We start from the raw sequence: 23,479 nt of genomic DNA, 5'->3' as shown, positions 1-23,479 counted from the left end.
CAGGCAATAATCTCTTCCCCGACCACTGAAGTCAGGAATATACTGCTGTCACCACCAGACTTTGACAAAAGGGCCCACAGGAATCCTACCATCGCCAACATTTCAAAAACACCCTATTTCACGTAGCATAGCTTCCCCCTCCCCTCCCCCCAAGAGAGGTTATGGAGGTACTGTAGCTTTTAGGGAAAAAAAAAAATGTCAACACATCACAGGTCAAATTGAAGTCATTGTCTGTTTTAGGCACTACAAATCGGTGTTGTCACTCACTGTGTATTACCAGTATTGACTTGCTTTCTTGATTTCACCAAAACCAGATTTAATTTAAAGGACCACTTAATTTTTCCAAGGGAAGGAGACAATTCATTGTACATAATGTATACACACACACACACACACACACACACACACAAAATATACCTGTAGAAATATTATTCCAGCATAACAGGAAACAGAAACGAAAAAGTATTGGACAGTCGGAGGTGAGTGTGTGCGTCCGTAACCCGTTGTGACCCCTGACCGTGCTCAGTCTTCTAGGTTCACCCACGAAGTACATTTTCTGTCTTAATGATACTGTAGGTTTTCCCATTTTTTTTTTAATTTCCCTGCAAATAACAAGACCCACAGAAGTGACTCTAGCTATCTAACGGTTCTTTTATATGCAGCAAACACACCGTACATTTCCGAAGAGGCTTCAGCCTGAAGGCATTTTCCAGTGACGTTAGTGCACAAATGCTTTAAATTAGACCGGGACTGCCAGAATCAAATGTAAATGAGGAATTTCTCGTACCCCTATTGCATGGTATCAATTTTTAATAAATTGTTGCAAATTTGTTTTTATGAATAAAAGGGAAAAAAAAAAAACCGTCCTCTTTAATGCCTCCTCGTCCCAACATGCAGGTCTGAGCAGGTCTTATTCCTCTGCTCAGCAACTCGGGGGACAGTTCTGGGGTGCCTCCTCAGCATCCCTCCCTTCTGCAGACAGTAACAGAGCAGCCCCGTGACCATGTTACCCCAGCTGCTGGATCCCACAGTGGGGACCTGACCCGAGCCCGGCCAGTATGTCCCTTCCCCAGGATTCCTCCACATAAGGAAATTTAGCCGTGAAAGAGAAAAGGGAAGCCGATATGGAGAGAAATAGGATCAAGAGATGGGTCCTGATGGTGTCTGAATAGCTGGTCAGCTGTTCCTGAAGGGTCCTCCCCCTGCTGGGAAGGGTTCTCAGTTCTCCAAATAAATCACCCTTTTTGCCTAGTTAAGTTCAAGTCCAGTTCCCATCTGTTGCAAACAAGAAGTCTCTAACTAACCCAGAAGCCTCACCGCTGCCCAGGCCCAACTCCCCCTCCAGGCCTGACAGCCTGTGGCTTGGCCCCATTCTCCTTTTGAGCCTCCTCACCTAGAGAATGCATTTCCTGCACCATGATGGGCCCTCAGCCTACAGCTCCATCTCAAATCCTGCCATCCTTCAAGGTCCCATCCAAAACACCCTCCTAGATCCCTCCACGTGAAATTCTCTCTTCTTTTCTGTACTCAGGACGCTGTCTCCCTCTTGTGGCACTGGGTACATGCTCATGCTGGCCCCTTCTCCCCACCCCAGGCCAGGGGCTCCCTGAGGATGGGAGTCCTATCTGCCTTCTCCATGTCGCACCCAGCAGCAGGCCCTCCCAGTGGCTCAGAACAGTCTTCCTTGAGACTTTCGCATAATTAAACATTTTGGCTGAGGCCCGATAGAACCAAGGCAAGGTGGCCAAAGCAGGCTGGGGAGGCCCGAGGCCATGTGAAGGCACGCAGGCCCCAGAAGAGGGGGGCCTGGCCCCACAGACTTCACTGGAAGGCTGGTCCCAGGTAGGAGCTTTCTAGTGCCGGATCCTCAATGATGAGCCTGCCGAGAATCAGACCTCTTGAATCCTGGCCTGGAGAGAACTCTGCTCCATGACATCTAGGTTATCTAAGTACCAGGCAACACTTTATCCCACAGAGCCATAAATCTCAAAGATCCTGAATGCAAAAGTAGAAATCTTAGAAGGCGATACCAGTAGCCAGTAACACAATGGTCACCTGGATCACAAAAGCAAGTGCACACTCAGAGCTTTGGAGGGTAGTGAACCTGGAGGAGCTGCTGGCCTGCAGACTCCGGTGGTGGTGAAGAGCTACTGGCTTGGCCCTCTTTGCTCTTGATGTCTTGGCTGCTATCTCGACTCCGGTTCCTCACATCTGTAACTGGAGAGTTCCGGCACTCATGGTGAGTTAGGGCTCTGTGTCAAAAGGAAATACCTTGGATTTCCCTCCGTCTTAATTCCAATGCAAAGCCCCCAGAGCAGTGTTTCTAAAACTGACCACTGGCTTTTAAGACACAGTGTCGACTTGAATTGTTTTTATAAAGTTACCTAAATTTGTGCAAACTAAATATAAGCTCATGCTTGCATCTTTCATATAAAGGCAAAACAAATTTACAACTTCAATGCAAATAAAATGACAAAACCAATAAAAATCATATTAACAACACTGATTTGATGGGATAGATGAGGTTTTTGCAGAAAAATAAATTGCAGCTCACAACAACAGCACAGCACCAACCGCTCCCGGGCACACTCCTTTGAGCTCAGCCTGCCTGGTGTGATGACTCAATTATCACACTGCTTTTCTTTATTTAAACCACTGTGAAAACTTCATTTATTCGGCACTCCATGATATCATTTGGCCTTCACTTGGCTCTCACACATCACTTCTCTCTGTTAAATCCACCTTTGTGTTTTTCTCATGAGCCATTGACAGAGATGGGGCTGCCCAGATAATACACACAAATCAAATGGTGATTGCACGCTAATGTTCGCTGAGCACTAGGTGAAGTGCTTTGCGGGCATAATCTCATTCAGATCTCACGGGGACCCCAGAGTAGGAACGATGATTGCTGTCCTTTTGCAGCTAAAGGCACTCAGGCACAGAGGACGAGTGCTGTCCTGAGTCACATAGCTGAGACTGGGGGCGGGGGGGGGGAGGAATTTGAACAGGGATAGCCCCAGAACACATCCTCTTCACCACTTCCTTAAACTGCCTCATCAGAAGTAACTGGATTCCGATGACCCGGAATATGCCTATTTAATTTGTTTTAGATTATCTTGAAATAAAAGTACAATCTTGTTAAATTTTATAGATTTGCACACCTCTGGGATTCATCCATGGCATCACCTGAGACTCTAAACCCAGCCTGAGCGCCTCTGGCCTGGACAATGTGAGCATGGGGATCCTTCACTGTACTGAAATGCAGGCAAGCCAAGAGACAGAACTCTGCCCAAGTTGCCCATTGCCCAGATCCACCCCCCAGCCCCCAGCCCTGACCGCTGAATCAGCGCCCTCAGGCCTCCAAGATCTAGCAAGACTCTGCCAGCCCAGGGCAGAGGAAGCAAGATGGAAGATGCTCACCCTTCTGGGGAGAAATGCCAGCCTTGGATATGATATTCACTGCTTTAAAATGATCAGGCTGATAAAAAAAATGGAAAATAACCAAATACTATCAACAGAACAGGAAAAAAAAGTGATGTATGCACAGAGTGGGATATTATTTAGCAGCGAGAATGGGGAAAAAATTATAACTATGTGTGATAATATGAATGGATCTAAAAAAAACATGCAGACTGAAAGAAGCCAGACATAAAGAGGACATACTGTAAGATTCCAATAATATCAATTTCAAAAACAAGCAAAAATAATCTATTGGACATGAGAATAGTGGTAGTTACCCTTGGTGGGGATGGATAGTGGGAAAGATGGTATGAGGAGGGCTTCTGGGTGCTGGTAATGTTCAAGTTCTTAATCGGAGCACTGGTTACAGGGCTGTGTTCAGTTCACAGAAATTCTTTGTGCTGTACACTTATGTGTGATTATACACATATACATATATGCATATTCAGATAATCACACATAATTATATATAGTCACATATGTAAGTATATACCTCCATAAAACATGCCTTTTCCTGGGCAGGAAAAAAAAATCAATGTAGAATCTATGAAGATTCTGCAGCATAAAGACAAATAGCACACAACACGCTAAGCCTGAACGTGCTTTGGGAAAAGTTGTCCTGCAGGACACAGAAGTAAATGTCAAATCTCATTCAATCTATTGTCTCAAGAAAAAAAAAACAGTCAAACCTGGTTTCTGTGACACAGATATCGATTTTTAGATACATTGGGGAGGCAGTGGGCTGAGAAGAAAAGGAGAGAATGGAGAGGGGGAAGGCAGGGAGGGAAGATTCTGGGATCACGGTAGTGTCAGAAGCCCACACATTTAACTCCTCCCCCCTTCTAATTTCTTGCTGCAGTGGCCCATCCCATGGGGGGGGAAGCCATGTGACAATTCTATCTAGACCATTTCTTAAACTAGAGAAAGTGTTTCACCACCCCTCGTCCCCCCAAAAAACTCCGTTTCCACCGCCTGGGAAAGAACCAGGGAGGAGAACACCTACAGGCCAGCCTCGACCCACCACCTGTGGAGAAGGCCACTTGGGAGTAAATTTGAAGTCCGTATTAAGAAAGCCACTGGAATGTTACCAGTTTCTCTGGATTTGGTTTCAGAGCCTCCGCCCTGAGTTCTAAAGACCACCAGAGGTGAGGCTGTATTCTCAATGCAGGACCCGCAGGAAGTCGTGATTTCGTGTGATTTCTGCAGAACAGACCGGCGACATCCACCTTAATTCCCCTCAACCCTGTACATACAGCCTGCAGCTGGGGGCAGGGTGAGCTTTGTGGGTTAAAACTAGAGGAAGCAAGAGGATGTGGAGTCCAGAGACCAGTAGCCATCTCTTTCTCATCCCCTGGGAACAGGGTGAACATTAGACAAGTTCTCCTCCCCCATAAGATTAGGGGCACCCGAAGTATTCCTCCATACCCTCTCCCCAGCACCACATAAGGGACTGACAACGACCGTTAGCTGAAAACTTCAGAACCAGCGGACTGCCTGACGCCCAGGGCTGATGCTCCTGAGGTGTGGAGGAAGGGGCCAGAAAGAGATGGCCCAGTCGAGGAGAGGAGGGGTCCATGGGTGGCCAGTGGCATTCCCAGTGTGGCTTGACAGGAGATGTGGGGTTCCCATGGGGTGACTGGATACTGAGGAAGGTGGTCGGGGGTTCAGTCAGGCTAAGGGAGTGGTCCACCTGTGGTCAGGCTGAAGAGGAAGGAGAAGGCTGAGCCTCCAGAGTAGGCTTCTGTATCTCCTTGCTGTTCTCAGAGCATCCCGAGGCCCCAGGTTAAACACAAACACAGCATGTGTCATCCCCAAGGAAACTCCTTCCCCTGTAGAATCCTTCCACTTTTCCACCTGGCTTTGCAGAAGAGAGATCTTTCTTTTCCCCATCGTCCGCTCTCTTCAAAATAGGTGTCGAAGGGGGAAGATATGACTTAGCAGGACAGATGTCCCCATTTGCTTGGCATCTTGGAGATGAAAGTTACAAGGGGTCTGCATGTATTTCCCTGCCATCATACCTTCAGTTCCAGTCATGCGGTTTCTCAGGGGCAGTTCTGGAGGAGGTGGAACTGGACAGGGACAAGCCTAGAAATCATGTCATGGGGATGCAGTTCAAGGAAGATTTGGGGGCAGTGGGAAAGCATGGCATGACAACGATTACCTTCTGTGGGAAGCCATCACATGTAAGGTGCTGTCTTACTCCTCATTGCTCCAAAGTGACAAAGGAGGACAGACTGCAGTAAATTCCAGGGAGACTATTATGTCTTGTCTCTGCAAACATAATAGTTTGCATAATGGAATAGAGTGGCCACCCCAACTCTAGAAGGGTTCAAATGGGGAGGCTGGAGAGGGACTTCCTCCACTGGGTGAAAGGTTGGAATGGATAAGCCCAAAGACCCGTATTTCAGTGGTTGCAGACAGACAACATGCATGTCATATGGGGGAATCAGATGTGTTCGCTTCGGTTAGCACAATGTTCGCCTATGAAGGGGGTTTTATCATCATTATTATTATTTACATAAAATCCGCATTTCTAGTTTCTTTCGAAAAGTACAATAGAGCTGATTAGAGGTACTCCTTTATATGGGTCTTAGGTTCTTTAGTTCCCCATAGCCACACCACGCCCTATTATTACCCAACATCAAGGCCAAGTGTCAATTGATATTTACCATTCTGCTTGCACTGCGGGTTTTTTTCCCCTTATACCCAGCCCACTTCACTCATGTGTATCATTACCGATCTTCTCTCTATAGGCATTTGAGTGGATGACTTTTGCTATATTCTACGGCTCTCAACCTTCGTTTGAAACAATGGCATAGAGCTATGTTCATCTCAATTCTCCCTCTCTCCCCATGCTCCCTGGAGATTTGCAGTGCATGTGAACAGCACAGGAAATCACCCAAAGTCCATCTTCACCCAGTCCTGGAGCTAGTAGGCTCCCAATAACCCAATGGAAAGAAGATAGGCAACCCCTGGTATTTGCTTCAGGCTGGTGGGTCATGAAGCCACAACACCTCTTCAGGACTACAGTCATTTTCCATTGTTAAAGGGACATTATTTCTCGTGCTTGCTTCGGCAGCACATATACTAAAAAAAGGGACATTATTTCTCATTAGAGAGAAGGAACATTACTATCTAGTCAACTTCCATTTAGGAGACTCAGGGCCCCGTGACTTAAATGAAACCAACAAGAAACAGAAAAACCTTTTTGTCTGCGAGCCTGAAATAAAAATAACAGAGTATGGGCAATGACCTGGATCAAATGCAGGTTGGGAGGTCCCTGCTAGCTCAAAGGACCTATGATTCCTAGAATTCCTTCTGATATTAGTAGCTCGCACTTCTTAAATGTTTTCTATAGCCAGACACTGTGTAAGCACTTTATGTGGTATATCTCACATAATTGTGTAATAACACTACAGGAGAGGTATTATGATTATCCTCAGTTATATAGATGAAGAAACTCGGGCACAGAGAGGTTAAGTAACTTGTCTGAGGTCACACATCTGGTGATGATGGAGCCAGAATTCAAATTCAGGCCTTCTAACTCCAGAGACACTAAAAGAGTGATGAAGATACCACCAAGATTTGATACTTAATGTCCCAGTGGGATTTCTTCTACCCACCTATTAAATGATGTTGCTACACTTCTTGCCAAGCATACCAAGAACATAAAACACAGACCCCTCATTTTCTTTTCCTCTGGCTTATAAATTTGTGAAAATTAAACTAAAAATATTCTCTCATATTATTTGATTCTTTAAAATATAAAATAATTAAAAAGCAAGTTTCCCTGGGACCAAAGTTCCTTTGGCAGAATATGATTCACATTCAAATTCTTTGAATTTGAAATGAAATATAATATAGAGTTTTCAATGTCTGCAGTGTCCAATCATTCCTTCGAGATTTTTTTTTTTAAGATTTTATTTATTTATTTGAGAGAGAGAAAGAGAGGGAGCCCACGCAGAAGCAGGGAGACAGGGGCAGAGGGAACAGGAGAAGCAAACTCCCTGCTGAGCAGGGAGCCCTCAAGGCTTGTCATGGAGCTCATACCCAGAACCCCAAGATCATGACCTGAGCCAAAGGCAGATGCCCAGCCGACCGAGCCTCCCAGGTGCCTCTCATTCCTTCAAGATTCTATAGCTAAATGCTGTCAAATGTGTGCTTGACGTGTGGAGCTAAATCTCCATTATGTCCAGGCATGCAAACTTTGACTGATGGGGTGAACATTCGTTACAGTGATCCTGCCAGGTAAGTGGGGGGCCTATTTTGACCTCTGAGATTTCATTATATGAGGAGGTATGCATGCAAAACTAAACATTTTTTCTCTAACTATTTTACAAGAAATCTGCCTGAGAATCCTATCTGCAAATGACTTACAGGTTTAAATGAACCTAACTCCCTTAAAAAATTACGTATCTGAAAATCATATGTGCCAAATAAATATGAATTCTTTGGGCTTATTATCAATTGAAAATTATATTACTCAAAAATAGATCTCTTAGAAAGGATATGATGATGTTTTGCTGACCAGAAAGCCTAAAATTTTTTTTTTTTAAAGATTTTATTTATTTATTCATGAGAGACAGAGAGAGAGACAGAGGCAGAGGGAGAAGCAGGCTCCCCGCGGAGCAGGGAGCCCGATGCAGGACTCGATCCCAGGACCCTGGGATCATGACCTGAGCCGAAGGCAGACGCTTAACCGACTGAGCCACTCAGGCGTCCCAGAAAGCCTAAAATTTTAAAAACATATTTTCAATAAGACTGTACTCCTTCCTTAATAAGAGAACTGAAATTATCCCATAGTAAGAGGAGGAAAAAATTTGACAAGGAAGAAAACTCCAAATAATTTGAAGCATAATGATGTTCATTAGTGCATGTAATAAACCCTTACACTGAGCACAAAGAAATACATGATTTTGTTGATAGAAAATCCATTTCTCTTGCCCTCACTAAATAAATGGATTGAAGGGATATGTAAAATACATTGACCTCAGGATGTCAAATTACTGGAGTGCCTAGGTGGCTCAGTCGGTTGAGCAGGTGACTCTTGCTTTCAGCTCAGGTCATGATCTTGGTCCTGGGATTGAGCCCCGGGTCAGGCTCCATACTCAGCAGGAAGTCGGCTTGGGGATTCTCTCTCTCCCTCTCCCTCTGCCCTTCCCCCTGCTTGTTCTCTCTCTCTCTCAAATACATAAGTAAATCTTTTTTAAAAAGGATGTCAAATTATTAACCTGCCTGTTTTGGATATGTTGTAGGGGAAAAGGGTATTGTTTGGTGCCTCTTTAAAGCCCTTTGACAAAACTGAGAACACCCAATATACCCAGGGGCAGTACAGAACAAAGGCCACAAGGCGTCGCTTTCTGACAACATCTTGCTTGGCAGTTAATATTCTCACAGAAGGATGGGAGGGGAGGAGAGGGATGTTAACTATATTTTGATGTAATAAACCGAAGTGCATTTATTGGAATACACAGCAATTAATGTATCTAGATCAAAGGAAATTTCCCTAAACTGAAAACTTAAATCTTTTTTTTTTTTCTTTTTCTTTTCTTTTCCTCTGGAGCAAAACCAAGCCTGTTGGTATTACTACAGATTAGGAATACTGACGTGAAAAATTTCCATCATTACCTCTTGGTCTTCACAAACATTCAGTGGGATGTCCTGGAGATGGATTATGATCCCTGTATTACAGATGAAGAAACCAAAGCCCAGAAAGGTTGTAATCGGCCAGTGGAAATTCCAGTGGCCAGGTTTCCTGACACCTACCACCCCAACTGGGAACTGTATGTCCTGCCCCTCCCAACATCCTTCAGAGTGGAGGTGCTTGGGAGTACGGTGTGACTATTTTGCTTTTTGGAAATTAGTGTAAATATTTTAGACGAAAGTGTCTGATATGAATTTGTATTTGTTTATGTTTATAAAAGAAGGCTTCAGGGAGTTTTCATGGGTGCTCTAAGCCACTTTGGGCTGTGTCTTGGATGGGTTTCCAAGGAAGCTCATTTTATTGTTAGGGGTGTGTGTTTGTTGCTGGGGCTGCCAAGCAAAGTACAGATTGGTGGTTTAAACAAGAGAAATTTATTTTCTCACAATTCTGGAGGCTAGAAATCCAAGATCAAGGAGTCGACAGAGCTGATTTCAGCTGAGGCCTGCCTCCTTTGTTTGTAGACAGATCTTCTCCTCTTATAAGTCAGATTGGAACCTCATTTTACATTAATTATATCATTTACATTAATTACGTCTTTAAGGGCCCTATCTTCAAAAATAGTCACATTCTGTGGTACTGGGGGAGGGGGCCGTTAGGGCTTCAACATATGAATTTAGAGGAGACACAATTCAATCTGTAACAAGGTGGAAAAGTTGAGAGACCTGCATTACCCCTTCCAACTCTTTACTACCACAGTGAGAGTGTTCTAGACTGTGTCCTTAATCTACAACTCCCAAGAGTTGGATGTTATGTATTTCTTTCTCTAAGAAAGCTCCTTAGCTTAATCTGCTTTTTGTATGTGACTCTCGATTGTTTCCTATAGGAGTAGAGATTGGAGAAAAGGTTTATGATCTCCATTCTTTTACTTTTTTCTTTAATGCTCTCCACAATAAGTATAGTCACCATCTGTCACCATACAAAGTTATCACAACACTATTGATGATATTCCCCTTGCTGGACTTTTTATCCCCGTGACTTCTTTATTTTATACCCAGAGGTCTGTATGATCCCCATTCTTGAATTAAGGAATTATATTCAACTTTGGAGCAACTTAAAAACAGGAACAGATGTGTACTTATGAGTACATTTATCTAAAGATTTAAATTATATTTTTTTAAACTGTGGAAAATATAGAAAAGCAAATAGAAGAAAATGAAAATTATTCTTCATCTTACCTCCTAGAGAAAATGCTACCAACATTATGCATCATCTTTCCAATCTTTTATACACATACATATGTAATACATATATAAATACATATTTAAATTCTATGTGCTGTTTGTTTTTAAGATTTTATTTATTTGTCAGAGAGAGAGAGAGAGCGTGCGCATGCATGAGCAAGGGAAGTGGCAGGCAGAAAGAGAAGCAGGCTCACCACTGAGCAAGAAGCCCAGTGCAGGACTCGATCCCAGAACCCTGGAATCATGAACTGAGCCAAAGGCAGACATTTAACCGACTGAACCACCCAGGCGTCCCTGGGTGCTGTTTTTTGATGTGTTCATAAAGGTCTTTCTTCCCTCGATCCAAGATTATATAAATATTAGCCTTTATTTTCTTTGAGTATTTTATGGTTTCATTTTTTTTATCATTTTAACCATTTTTAAGTGGCAATTCAGTGCCATCAAGCACATTCATAGTATTCTACAACCATCGTCACTATACATTTCTAGAAGTTTTTCATCATCTCAAACAAACTCTGTACCCATTAAATAGTAATTCCTCATCTCTCCCTCCTCCAACCCCTAGTAATTTCTATCACACTTTCTCATAAAGAAATTTGCCTATTCTAGGTAATTCATGTAAGTGGAACTATACAATATTTGTCCTTTTGGGTCTTGTCTATTTTGCTTAGCAGAAATTTTCAAGGTTCATCCATGTTATAGCATCTGTCAGAATTTTGTTCCTATTTAAGGCTGAGTAACACTCCATTTGATTGTATATTATGGTTTCATTTTTATGCATACTTTTCTAATCTACATCAATACTATTTTGATATAACGTATTAGGTGAATATCTAAACTAACTTATTAAATATTTCATCATGTCCCCCACTGATTTGAAATTCTAACTTCATCTTACACTCCAATACCATGAATTCTCAATAGGGACAACATCAGCCCCAAGGGTTTGAAAATTGGTTCTTGGGGTACAAAAGAAAATCCTACTCTTTTTTATGTATAAAGCACAGACAAACATGCAGTACATAAAGAGATACATATTATATCTGTGGTGTTAAAATTTTATGGGAGGTGGTGATTAGGGGAAAAGTCTGAAAAGTTTCCTTTAGGGATAATAATGGTAAAAAGGGTTGAGAAACCCTGCCCTGTACTACATTCCTACACTTATTTATATGTTTTTCTGAATTTACTTTACTCCATTATGTGCCTGTCCCTGTACTAGAAAACACTAAATTCTTTTGTTCTTATCATTGTTCATTTCCTTCCTAGAAAGTATGAGAATCTGAGGTCACCATGATCATTTACTTGTTTACCTGTCAATGGCCTGTCTCCTTGGACTAGAATGACAGCCCAGTGGTGTCTGAGGGTTGTCCTGTTCATCACTGTGGCCCTGCATTTTAAATGGTGCCTGGCAGAAGGCGCCCACAAAATACTTTTTGGTTGAATTAAAAATTTGAATATCTAGTAGGCCAAATCCTTTTTAATTGCTCTTTTTTCTTCAAAAATTTGGCTACCCTCACCTGTTCACTCTTGGAAATGAACTTCTAAAAGACTGTAAAAAATCCTATCAACTGTGCCCCCACACCCGCCAGAAGGTGGAGCTTCTTGTGGTGAAGACTCAGTGACTCTATTCTGTTGAGGTAACTTTATAGCCATGAAATCTGGCAGAAACCATCTCGACTAAGTGATGGAGGTTACCATCACCATATGTATATCACATAGCTGGATATTATGAGAGGGGCACTTCCCCTCTGTGGTAGTCTCCCCCAAAACCTATCACCCCAGTCTATCATGAGAAAACACCAGACAACCCCAAATTCACAGTATTCTACAAAATAGCTGACCCAGTACCCTTCAAAAATGTCAGGGTCATAAAAAAAAAAAAAAAAACAAGGAAAAGCTGAAATATGTCATAGTTCAGAGGAGACTAAGGGAACATGACGACCAAATGTTGAATCCTGAATTAGATCCTGGAATATTAGTGGGAAAACTCTTGAGTTTTTCAGTCGTAGGTCGTATATTTGAAATTATTATAATTATTCTTTCAAATATCTAATATTTCGCTAGAAAAATCTAGAACAGGATGTGCTATTTGTTTTATTAAGAAACTGAAACATTGTGTGCCAACTATATTTCCATAATAGACATTTTTAAACTTCAGAAATAGATGTTGAATTTGATCACGTACCTTTTTAGAAAATATTAAAATGCTTGTTTTTGCACTTCAGATGTAATTTTTTTCTAGTTATTAAAATACCCCTGCATCTCTAAAATAACTCCTTCTAGATGTACTATATAATTCTTTGTAAAACACCAGAGCTGGTTTGCAAATATATTACTTAGTTTTTCAGCATCATCACTTAGCAGCAGCCGGGCCTGCGCGGCTCGCGGAGGGAGGCGAGTAGAAGCTGGGGCAGATGCACGGAGTCCGCGGCGGTCAGCGAAGAGTCACCAAGGTGCTAAACAAACGCCGGATAGAAGCCTCCGGGAGGGGCCCCAGACTCGTGAGCTCCCAGAGCTGCGCCGGAAGTGGCGTCATCGAGCCGGCGTCCCTCTCAGCCAATGGCCGCGGAATGCGCCGTCCGATGGTAACCCTCACCGCACCTGCGGGTAAAGGCGGACGCAAGAAAGACCGTCCTTCTACGTTATTACGGGAGTTACCAAGGCAGCTTAGTTAGAGACAGGTGTCTCTTCCCGCTTCTCTGCCGCCAGTTAACCTAGCTCAATGACACCACGCCTTCAACCTGAGGGCCCCCTCACGAGCCGCAGCTACCCTCACTAACGATGGCTGACAGGCGTGGAGTAAAAGCCGGAAGCAGGCGGGATGGGCGGTGCTGGCAGAGGGCGTGCCGAAGGCGTGGCCTGGCTGCAGTGAGACCGGGAGGGGCGTAGCCAGCCGCCCCACCTGGGCTTTCAGTCAAAGGCGCAGTTAACCGCCACGGTCCGCGTTCTAGCCGTCTCCGGGGGGCGGGTCGCTACTGGCCCCGCCCCCGCCCAGATTTCTTCCTCTTGGGAAGCACCCTCTGAGTCTCCGAGATTGGGCCGGAGCTGGCTGCTGGCTTCCAGAACGTCGGCGGTCTCTAGCGGCGATGGAGGGCGCCCACGAGAACCCCGCAGAGTCTAGCTCCTCCGTCCCCAGGTCCGAAGAGCCTGCCGGCTCGGCCGGAGGCCCCGAGGTGTTGCCTGCAGAGGAGTCGGAGGGCTGCGCCCGTTCCTTGGAGGCGGCCCCCAAGAAACTCTGTGGCTATCTAAGTAAATTTGGCGGCAAAGGGCCCATTCGGGGCTGGAAATCCCGCTGGTTCTTCTACGACGAGAAGAAATGTCTCCTGTATTATTCGCGGACCGCGCAGGATGCCAGTTCCTTGGACAGCATCGACCTCTCCAGTGCGGTCTTTGACTGCAAGGCGGACGCCGAGGAGGGAACTTTTGAAATCAAGACTCCCAGCCGGATTATTACGCTGAAGGTAAATGGAGCAGTTTTTTAATTTTTCAGCCAGGGTGAGTTCCCAGGGCACGGCTGGGCACGTGTGGGTGGTCACAGTAAATTTACTGGAACAAGGATCACAGGCTCTGATCTCCCCCAGTGAACCCTGGGTGGCCAGGGTTTAGTGCATTCCAAAACGCAGTCACACCCATTTCCTCATTGGGCTCCCACGACAAAAGCTGGGATGATGTACCCATATTAGAATCAAGAAACAGAGTCTTGGAGAGATGAAGTGACCAGCCAGAGGTCATGCATCTCCAGAGTGGTGTAGCCCACACTTGAAATCCCTGAGTCTTTCTACCTCTCAGTACTGTATCAAAACTTACTTTTTGGTGTGCCTTAACAATGCAATTACCTTAACTTTCTTACTTGGGGCTGAAATACAGTCAAAATATGAACTGTGCAATCCTCTCGTGGCCCGGATTCTGAATCACTTTTCTTGACATTTTGGCCAAGAGGAGTGAATGCTTAGCAAACATTGGCGGGGATTGGGAGATAAAATACTTTGGTTTTTCAGATCAGCCTAGAATGTTCATAGAGGCGTGTCTTAACGTGTTTTACCATCAGTAGGTTTTGTTTTATTATCACCTTTAACTGAGAAGGCCTGAAACAGTGGAAAGGCCATGTGCTTTGAACTCAGACAGGCTTGGATTCAAATTCTACATCAGCTGCTTACTAGCTGTGTCACCCTGGGCAAATTACTTAACCTCTTAGAATCTAGGTAGTTTGTGAGGTTTAAAACAAGGTGTGTAAGCATCTGGCACCTACAAATTGTTGAATTAATCCCAGCATCTAGATACAGCCTAGCACCTAGTGGGTGCTCAATAAATTCCTATTTAATGAACCCACATGGTGAAAGAACCAAGGTCATAATGTTCATGTCAAGAGTGGAAAGACAGGGCGCCTGGGTGGCTCAGTTGGTTGGGCGACTGCCTTCGGCTCAGGTCATGATCCTGGAGTCCCTGGATCGAGTCCCGCATCCGGCTCCCTGCTCGGCGGGGGGTCTGCTTCTCCCTCTGACCCTCCCCCCTCTCATGTGCTCTCTCTCATTCTCTCTCTCTCTCAAATAAATAAATAGAATCTTTAAAAAAAAAAAAAGAGTGGAAAGACAAATCTGGGCTAAGAGTTCTGGGATTCACACTCATCAGAGAAGACTGTGCCAGGAGACAGCCTCCCCGACCCCACCCCGTCTTCTGCCCCTTCACCCCCACTCCCAGCCAACTGGACATCTGTTGAGCCTCTGGATGTAGCCCATAGTTTCAGTTCCCCTTTAATGGCTGGGCTTGGGTGGTGACCAGGCTGGGAAAATCAGATAAAATAAGGCAAACCTGGAATTCCAGGCCAGGGAAGGCATTTTAGAGGTCATGTAGGTTATGGGTCATGTGTCCCCTCCCACACAGGCTGAGTGCTGTCTACTGGATCTCCAACACATGTCTTTTACTGTTCCCTTGATCTCTTTGTGCCTGGCTCTGTGCAAAGCACTGGGGCATGGAGCCAAATCATACCTGCCCCCAGGTTCTCCAACAGCTTACTGCGGGGATAAGGGAACTGAGGGAGACTGGCACACACAGTGAAATGTTCTGTAGAGACGCTAGGTCTGTACCAGCAAAGTGTGGTTCTACTGAGCAGAAGGGTCCACCCAGGAGGGAAGCACAGAGGAGGAGATGACATCTGAGGCCTGAAAAAGGGATTTGGTTTTCTACAAGCAGACAAGAGGGAGAAGGGTATTCCTGGCCATGAGAGCCCCATGGGCAAAGACAGGAAACATGATACAGCCCAGAGTGTCCTGGCCAATCACAGGAGCCTGGGGTACAGAGGGGCCCAAAAGTTGGAGTGGGAGAGCAGGGGCCGCAGCATAGGGCATTTGTGAGTTAGGCCTGGGAGCTTGGACTTTGTCCTGTGGGCTGTGGGAAATTGTCAAAGAGCTTTAAGCAAGGAAGCTCTGTGAGATTAAAATGTTTAGAAGGCTCAATGTGGCTGTGGGATAGAGAAAAACTTAGAATGCAAGGGAGGAGTCAGGGGTGGCTGACTGTCCAGCTGGGCCAGTCACGAATGAGGGAGGCCGTAGGACACCCACCCAGTAGACTCTTAAGTTCCAAGAGGATGGGACCATGACACGTACAGTAGGTGCTTAATATACACCTGTCCAGTGAATTAATAAAATGGGGCATTTGGGTATGGGCTGGAGCTTGTTAGCTCAAGGTCATGGTGAAGGCCTGGGAGGGGCTGAGGGTCTCTCAGGGAGAGTGTATAGAATGAGAAGACTGGTGGGCAACATTTTATTTTATCTTACGTGGTACCTCTCTGACAGGCCTAGGGCCTCTTTCATGGAGCCCCCTGGCCTCGTGCACACCTTACCTGTGGACCACTCAGAAGGGGGAGCCTGCCCTGGTTGCCCCATAGCCTGCCGCCTGCCGCTGTTCTCACATGGCGTTGTAGGCAGCTCTGTGAGGCTTACCATCCACTCCCAGCCAGCTGCCTGGCTTCCTTGGCCCAACTGATCCCAGGCCTTCTCTAGGTAAGCCACAGTCTGGGCCGTAAATGACCACAAAGCTCTGGTCCAAAGGGGGAGATCCACGTTCTGGGACCAGCTCCGCCACCACCTGCCTGAGCAACTTCAGAGCCTTAGTTCTCCATCTGTATAAGGGCTGGTCCCTCCTGGAGGATCCAGCAACAGAATAGATGGGAAAGTAGGTATTTGGATCATCCAGGGAGACTAATGACCATCATCAACCATTGCCTTGTTTGGGGTACCTGAAGGGTGCCACTGTGTCGTTACTGTGTGCATATGGCTTTCCAATCCCCAGTCATATCCATGATTTTGGTGCATCCCCAAAACAGAGGAGGGTTTCTCTCCATTCCATAAAAAGTCAGTCTTTTAAGTTTCCTGGACCCAGTTCCAACGTGGAACATGGAGGGTCCCCCTACCACTGCCCCCCCACAACACCAAGCAGTTCTCTCTCTCTTTCTCTAGGTAGGCTCCATGCTCAATGTAGGGCTCAAACTCACAACTCTGAGATCAAGAGTTGTGTGCTCTACCAACTGAGCCAGTCAGGCACCCCCAACTCAATTCTAACACTGTCTACCCAGAGACAGCCTCAGATTCCACAGGTTAAGGGGCTTAGTCCTATAAGACTTCTCCCACACCTTGCTTCAGATGCCAGTGGCAAGCTCCAGACTGTTACTTGTGTGTCTGACAACCAGCTACAGATTGGAGTTTCCAATGACCTCCTCCTTAAGTTCCATTAGTCTGCTAGAGCAGCTCCCAGAACTCAGGGAAACACTTACATTCACCAGTTTATTAAAGGATGTGAGAAAGGATACCAGTCAACAGGCTGATGAAGAGATGCACAGGGCAAGGTCTAGGGAAGGGCAGGAGTGTTCACGCCCTCTCTGGGTACGCCACTCTCCCCACATTTCCATGTTCACCAGCCCAGAAGCTCTCCAAACCCAGTCCTTTGGGTTTTTAGGGAGGCTTCATTACATAGTTATGTTGACTAAGTCGCTGGCCATTCTCCCATTCAGCCTCCAGCCCCTCTCCCCTCCTGGGAGGGAGGCGGATGGGACTGAAAGTTCCAAGCCTAATCACATGATTGATTCTCCTGGCACCCAGCACCCCCATCATTAGGTTACCTAAGGGCTTTCTAAGAGTTACTGTATTAAAACAACAAAAGTCATCTTTATCGCCCTTATCCCAGGAAATTCTAAGGGATTTAGGAGCTGTGAGCCAGAAACCATGGACAAAGATCAAATACATATGAAAAATATGCTTTTGGTCATTTGAATGACCAGATATATGTTTCTTATAAATCACCATATCACAGTCAGTTAAGACATTGAGATGTCGCAAAGGGAGATGGTAATGGTGCCAGCCCCCCCCCCACCAGGCCAGACTTTCAAAGTTCTCTCCCTGTCTTTTACCGCCCCCAAAGGCCCTTGTCCAGTGACCCCGTTTTGAGCACCTGCAGTGAGTCAGCTACTGTGCTGAGCGCTTCACCTTCCTTACCTCATGGCTGTCGCCGTCCTAGCACAGATGAGGAAACTGAGCCCCAGAAAGGTTAAGGGACCTCAGGGTTTGGGACCGATCCTGATTCTCTTCTGTGGCCAAGAAGCGGGTGGTGTTTCAGAGGTGGGCACCCATCGGCCGTGACAGTTTTTGTTTTTTTTTTTTTCTGGGAGGGAGAAAATTACCAAGCCTCCTGGGACCTTCCCGCGTCGCAGACCCAGTGCCACGTGAGGGCACAGGGCCATACCGATTAACCCTTGTGCTTCTCAGGCTGCCACCAAGCAAGTGATGCTGTACTGGCTGCAGCAGCTGCAGATGAAGCGCTGGGAGTTCCACAGCAGCCCGCCTGCGCCTCCCGCCACCCCCGATGCCGCCCTGGCTGCCAACGGGCCCGCCCTGCGCCTCGAGCTAGGTAACCAGTGGGTTCGCCTCCTGCCCGCACCCCCAAGGCTCGTGGTGACCAAACCTTGCCCCTCCTGTTGGGAGTGAGCCGGGGGAGCCTCTGCTAAAGAAGCAAAGAGCCAGGGGGGTGAGTCAGGATCAGTTAGGACACAGTGTAGCCTCGAGGGCAGGAATAGGGGCTCTGAGGCCAGGACGTCTGGCTTCAAATCCTAATCCTGTGCGCTTAGTCTTTCTGAGCTTCAGTTTCCTTCCGTATAAAATGAGCTTCATAAGTCATACCCACTTCTTAGGGTTATTATGAGAACTCAGTGAATCCATGCACCTGGAGTGGTTGAAACAAGGCCTGCACGTTGTCCGAGCTCAGGAAACGGCAGCTGCTAGTTCGATGACTGTTACGGGAAGTTCTGGAGAAACTCGCACAGGGTTGCTCTGAGGAAGGTTAGTGAGAAATGCAGCTATTGTTGCTGTTCTGACACGTAGGCTTTTGTGCTGCGAGTTGGGTAGAGCAGTGGTTTTATCCGTAGTGGTCCCGTAAGCAGAATCCTTCACCCCCACGTGGGCCGCAAAGGAAGTTTCTCGGTCCCAAGTCCTAGGACACCCTCAGCGTGGAGGAGTCCTGGAGATCATACCCTCCCACCCCACGCCGGGGCGTGGCTGGCAGTGTGCTTGGCAGGTTGAGAATCGGGACAGAGCACCCCCGCTGCCCCCGTAAGAGCTTGGAGACTTGTCACAGCTCCGCGCTGCGGCGTGGTAACAGGGAGGCCGAAGAGGCCAGGGCACGACTTGTGGCCAGGCACCTCTAGATCTCTGTACCTGGGTGTTCTACCTGTGCCAGACCGAGCTCATCTGCCCTTGACCCTCTGCTCCCCCAGTTTCCTTCCCCCCTTGAAATGGCCCTTCACTTACCCGGTTGCTGCCAAACAGGGCGCCGCCCTCGCCCCTTGCCCCTTCGGCAGTCTCGGTGGTGAGCCAAGCCGGTCTGTGACCGTGCTGGCCGTGCCTGCCCTCCGGCCCCTGCTCGCTGCCAGTGCCCCGGGTCAGGCCCCAGCTCCTAGCGGGAAAGCCCCAGCAGCCTCCTCGGCCCTGGCCCGTGTCCCATGTCGCGGCAGCCTGCCAACTCGGACCCATCCTCCCCACTGCGGCCCGAGTGGGCTTTCTGAAATGAGTGCTGGAGCCCCGTCCCCTCGCAAGGCCCCCCACCACGTCCCAGGCCCAGCTTTTCAGCACAATGCTCAGGGCTCGTCCTCTCTTGTCTCACCTCTGCCTGCTCCCCCCAATGCCCACCTCGTGCCGTGAGCTTCAGCAGCACCAGAAGTGTGTCTGCCTGGCAAATTCCTGCTTGTTCTTTATAGCCACGCTCCAGTGTTGCCTCCTGCTCTTGCCAGCCTCCCCTTGGAAGCCCCCCAGCACTCTGCCAGCTGGACTCTGTATGAGCCCTCAACACTTTGTTCACATGGTTCTAACAAGGCCTGTCACGTTGTGTTCTCATTATAGCATCCTTGTCAGTCTTTGCCCCCAGGGGCGGGGGCCATGTCTTTGTCACTTATGTCCCTGGTACCGGGTGCCCTGCCTGGTACATTGGATATTTGTGAGCGATTGCATTGGATTTTATTATTAAATGAGGAAGGGAACGTAAAACCCTTAGCCTAATGCCAGGCACATAGTAATTGCTCAATGCATAGTAGCTGTCCTAATAAAGTGGTTGTTACATGTGTACACGTACATAATAACGGCTGTTGTTTAGTGTTAATAATAATTATCAGTCATTTCCTCCAAGAACCTTCTGGGTGTTTCATGCTTGTAAGGGCTTTCTTTGGGGAAGGATTTGTTTGTGCTTCTGTACTTCCATTCCACCCTCTAGTCCCCATCTGCCAGAGAGCCAGACACCCTGACTGAGTGCAGAACTGCAGCCTGAGTGAGCACAGTTGCTGGAGATCAGCCTCAAATTAGAAGCAACGAGACACTCTCCTGATAACCGAATTCTTGTATGTCTGGAACTAAAATGGCTTTGGGATCCCACAGGTTCTTCTACTGTGCTGAACTCTTTCCAAGCTCTTGAATTCTATGGCTTTGGTTTAGCACACCTAGTGGGCCTCTTCTGGGCCAGCCCCTGCTGGGGACATGGCGGGGAGGACGTTGTCCAAGGAGGACACTGGTGGGAGACGCAGGAAGCTGGGATTGTGGGCTTCTCCTGAAGCCTTTCTCCTCCCACGGCAAGCCTTCACCCTCCCTCACCAGGTCCCTGCAAAACCTTCCCCAGCCCACCCAGAAGGACGTTTCTGGACTTGTGAGCAAGCTGGGAGGCCCTGGATTAGCTGTCTGGAGCAGGTTGCCCCACCTCCAGTCTCCACCCTTCCTGGGAGGAAGCAGAGCCTGCTCCTAGAGCAGTGAAAATCAACTGACTCACATCTGACTTTGAGTCACAGACATTTCATCTTGTAAGAAGTGTCCTATCACTGCTGTTGAGCAATCTGCAAGTCATGTTCGCTTCTCTACAGCTTTTAAACGTTTATACCTTTATTTTATGCTTTACCGAAACATTGATCTCCACAAGAGCTGAGAAAGATCAAGGGCAAACCAATTTATAATTTATATGTTGCCCAAGTAGGACCCAATTTACATAAAATAGCACTCTTGTAAGTATATATTATCATAAAAATATGCATACCACTTACACTGTTATAACACTTTACACGCATCATGTTATCTAATCTCACATCAATGTTATAAGGTAGTGTTGTTCCCATCTTACAGAAGAGGGAACTGAGGCCCACAGAGGCCAAGGGAGCTGTTCAAAGTCACAGAGCAAGGAAATGTCAGCACTGAAATTTGAACCCTAGTCTGCAGGCTCACAACCCTCTCCTCGTGCTGAGGAAGCACCTGCGGACAGGGCCCGGCCGGGATGTGACCTGCTGGCCCAGGCCCCTTTCACTGGGCAGTGACTTCCTCCTGGTGTTAGAGCAGTGCCTGCAGCTCAGGCACAGGGAGAATTACAAATAAATGCTGCCGAGAATTCCGTGTGTGGTCTGCTCACTGAGGGTATTTCTCCTCACTGAGGGTATGACCCAGACCAGAGCCTTGGGCAATCAGTTCTGTTTCCTGCAGGAAGTGCTGACCTTCACTGTAGCATCACCACCGTAGCTGTCCCTTGAAGACCTCCGTGCACTGGGGGCTGGTGCCTTCCGGGGGCAGCCCCTCCCTTCTTGGAACCGTCTGCCTGTCACAAAGCCTGCTCTGACAAGCCACATAGTTTTAGTGGCAAAGCAAGGAACTGTGAGTGCGCAGCTCGGCTGCCGGCTGTGTGACCCTGGCCACCAGAAGCCTTCTGAGCCACTGTTTCCTCCCTGGTGAATCCAACCAGCGGTGACATTTACCGCCAAGGCTTAGTTGGTGTGACCTCAAAGGAGATTTAGGGCCACAGGTGGAAGTTAAAACAGATGTTGGCAGTTAGGGGAAGTACTTGCCAAGACATTAAAATCTGAGACACATTGTACATGTTTTTGCTCTGAATGAGGGAGAATAAAGATGGTTAAAGTATTGATAAACCAGAAGACCTTAATTATTTTGAATCAACTCAAAGTCTGGGTTAAAGACTACTTTTGAAAGATGCAAGTCCACAGAATGGGGCTTTATGGTTTTCTAAATATGTTCATATCCTTGATCTCTGCAAGAGACAGGGTGGGGAGTATACTTCCCATTTTAAAAATGTGGAACCTGAGGCTGGAAGAGAAAATGTGATTTCCAGCCTGGTCATAGCACCCTTCCAACAGAACCATGATTTGGCTTCAGGTCTTCCAACTCCACAGCTGTAGGCCAGATTCCTTGGGGCTTCTGTTGAATCCCCCAGAGGGCCCTGTGGGTCCAGCCAGATGAGCTCCCCTCTTAGCACTCCCCTGCCCATTTGTCCTTCCGAGCCTTGTCTCCTCTGGTCCCTCCCAGCATCCTCAGCTCTGGGCCTGGAACCCCTTGCTGCTGCCTGTACTTACACACCCAGAAAGATCCTCCCTCACTCCTTCGGCAGGTCAAAATCCTTTCCTGCCCTCTAGGCCCTGCTCCAGTGCCCTTCCTCCAGGATCATGGAGGATCATGCCTATTCCTTGTGTTCTTAAACATTCTTCATTAGCATCCTTTTAAATGGCTGAATAATATTCCCGTTTTCTGAGGGCATCGTGATTTATTTAACCTCTCCCCAGATCTTTACTTCCAGTTTGAGGGAGTTATTTCCAGGTTGAGGCCAGACAGGGCCAGGATGAACCTCTTGGTTCATAAAGTTTTATCTGCATCAGATAACTTTTTTAGGATGGATTCTCAGAGGTAGAAGTATCTGCAGTTCTGCATATTTTAATGGAGTCTTCAGGAAGACTTTCTCAGCAAGATGCATCATTTTCCTGGGAGAACATATGATGAAAAGCCTGCCTCTTTGGCTGCTCTTAACCTACAAGGAAGGCTTGCTCGGGCAGCCCCCGACTCCCACCTGGGAGCTAAGCCTGTAGCACCTCTGTCTAGTGTGTCCAAGTGCAGTGACCCAAGTGGATGACTGCCCTTTTCTTCTTTCCCCAGAGCAAGAGGAGGCAGAGCTGGAGGACTTCCTGTGCCCTGTGCGAACACCCCCCGGGCTTGTGGGTGTGGCGGCTGCCTTGCAGCCCGTGCCTGCCATGCCCTTGGCCCTTCAGAACATTTCCCTCAAGCATCTTGGAACTGAAATACAGTAAGTATGGTGGGACTGAGGGGCTGGCCAGGCTGCACACAGCCCCTTCTTTGGAGCTTACAATGATCTGGTGTGATCCCTGCAGGGAGGTGGGCCTGGGGAGAAGGTTAGGGGCTTCAGTTTTAATTCATCACATCATTACTTTAAAATATTACATTTGTTGGGTGCCTGGGTGGCTCAGTTGTTAAGCGTCTGCCTTCGGCTCAGGTCATGATCTCAGAGTCCCGGGATCGAGTCCCACATCGGGCTCCCTGCTCGGCAGGAGGCCTGCTTCTCCCTCTCCCACTCCCCCTGCTTGTGTTCTTGCTGCTGCTGTCTCTCTCTGTCAAATAAACAAAGAAACAAACAAACAAATATTACATTTGTTGTTCTAATTTTTTTTTTTTTTAAAGATTTTATTTATTTATTTGACAGAGAGAGACACAGCGAGAGAGGGAGCACAGGCAGCGGGAGTGGGAGAGGGAGAAGCAGGCTTCCCGCCGAGCAGGGAGCCCGATGCGGGGCTCGATCCCAGGACCCTGGGATCATGACCTGAGCC

At 47.2% G+C, this 23,479-nt stretch overlaps 1 protein-coding gene across 3 annotated transcripts in view; it reads left to right on the top strand.

The window, feature by feature from the left end:
- The first annotated feature begins 12,898 nt into the window (after positions 1-12,898).
- Positions 12,899-23,479, top strand: part of TBC1D2 (TBC1 domain family member 2) — a 51,518-nt gene continuing 40,937 nt past the window's right edge. The window contains exons 1-3 of one of the 3 annotated variants that reach the window (XM_081803254.1): positions 12,899-13,805; positions 18,102-18,243; positions 22,794-22,941. In XM_081803254.1, coding sequence (XP_081659380.1) covers positions 13,431-13,805; positions 18,102-18,243; positions 22,794-22,941 — 665 coding nt within the window. In that variant the 5' untranslated portion in view covers positions 12,899-13,430. The remainder of the gene's footprint in view (positions 13,806-18,101; positions 18,244-22,793; positions 22,942-23,479) is intronic. The other 2 variants (XM_081803253.1, XM_081803255.1) reach the window with 2 other exon arrangements.

Source organism: Leptonychotes weddellii, chromosome 14 (assembly GCF_054177405.1).
Source record: "Leptonychotes weddellii isolate Sample4059 chromosome 14, ASM5417740v2, whole genome shotgun sequence".
NCBI lineage: Eukaryota > Metazoa > Chordata > Mammalia > Carnivora > Phocidae > Leptonychotes > Leptonychotes weddellii.
Note: the sequence above shows the minus strand (reverse complement) of the source record. Positions and strands in the feature narration are given on the sequence as shown.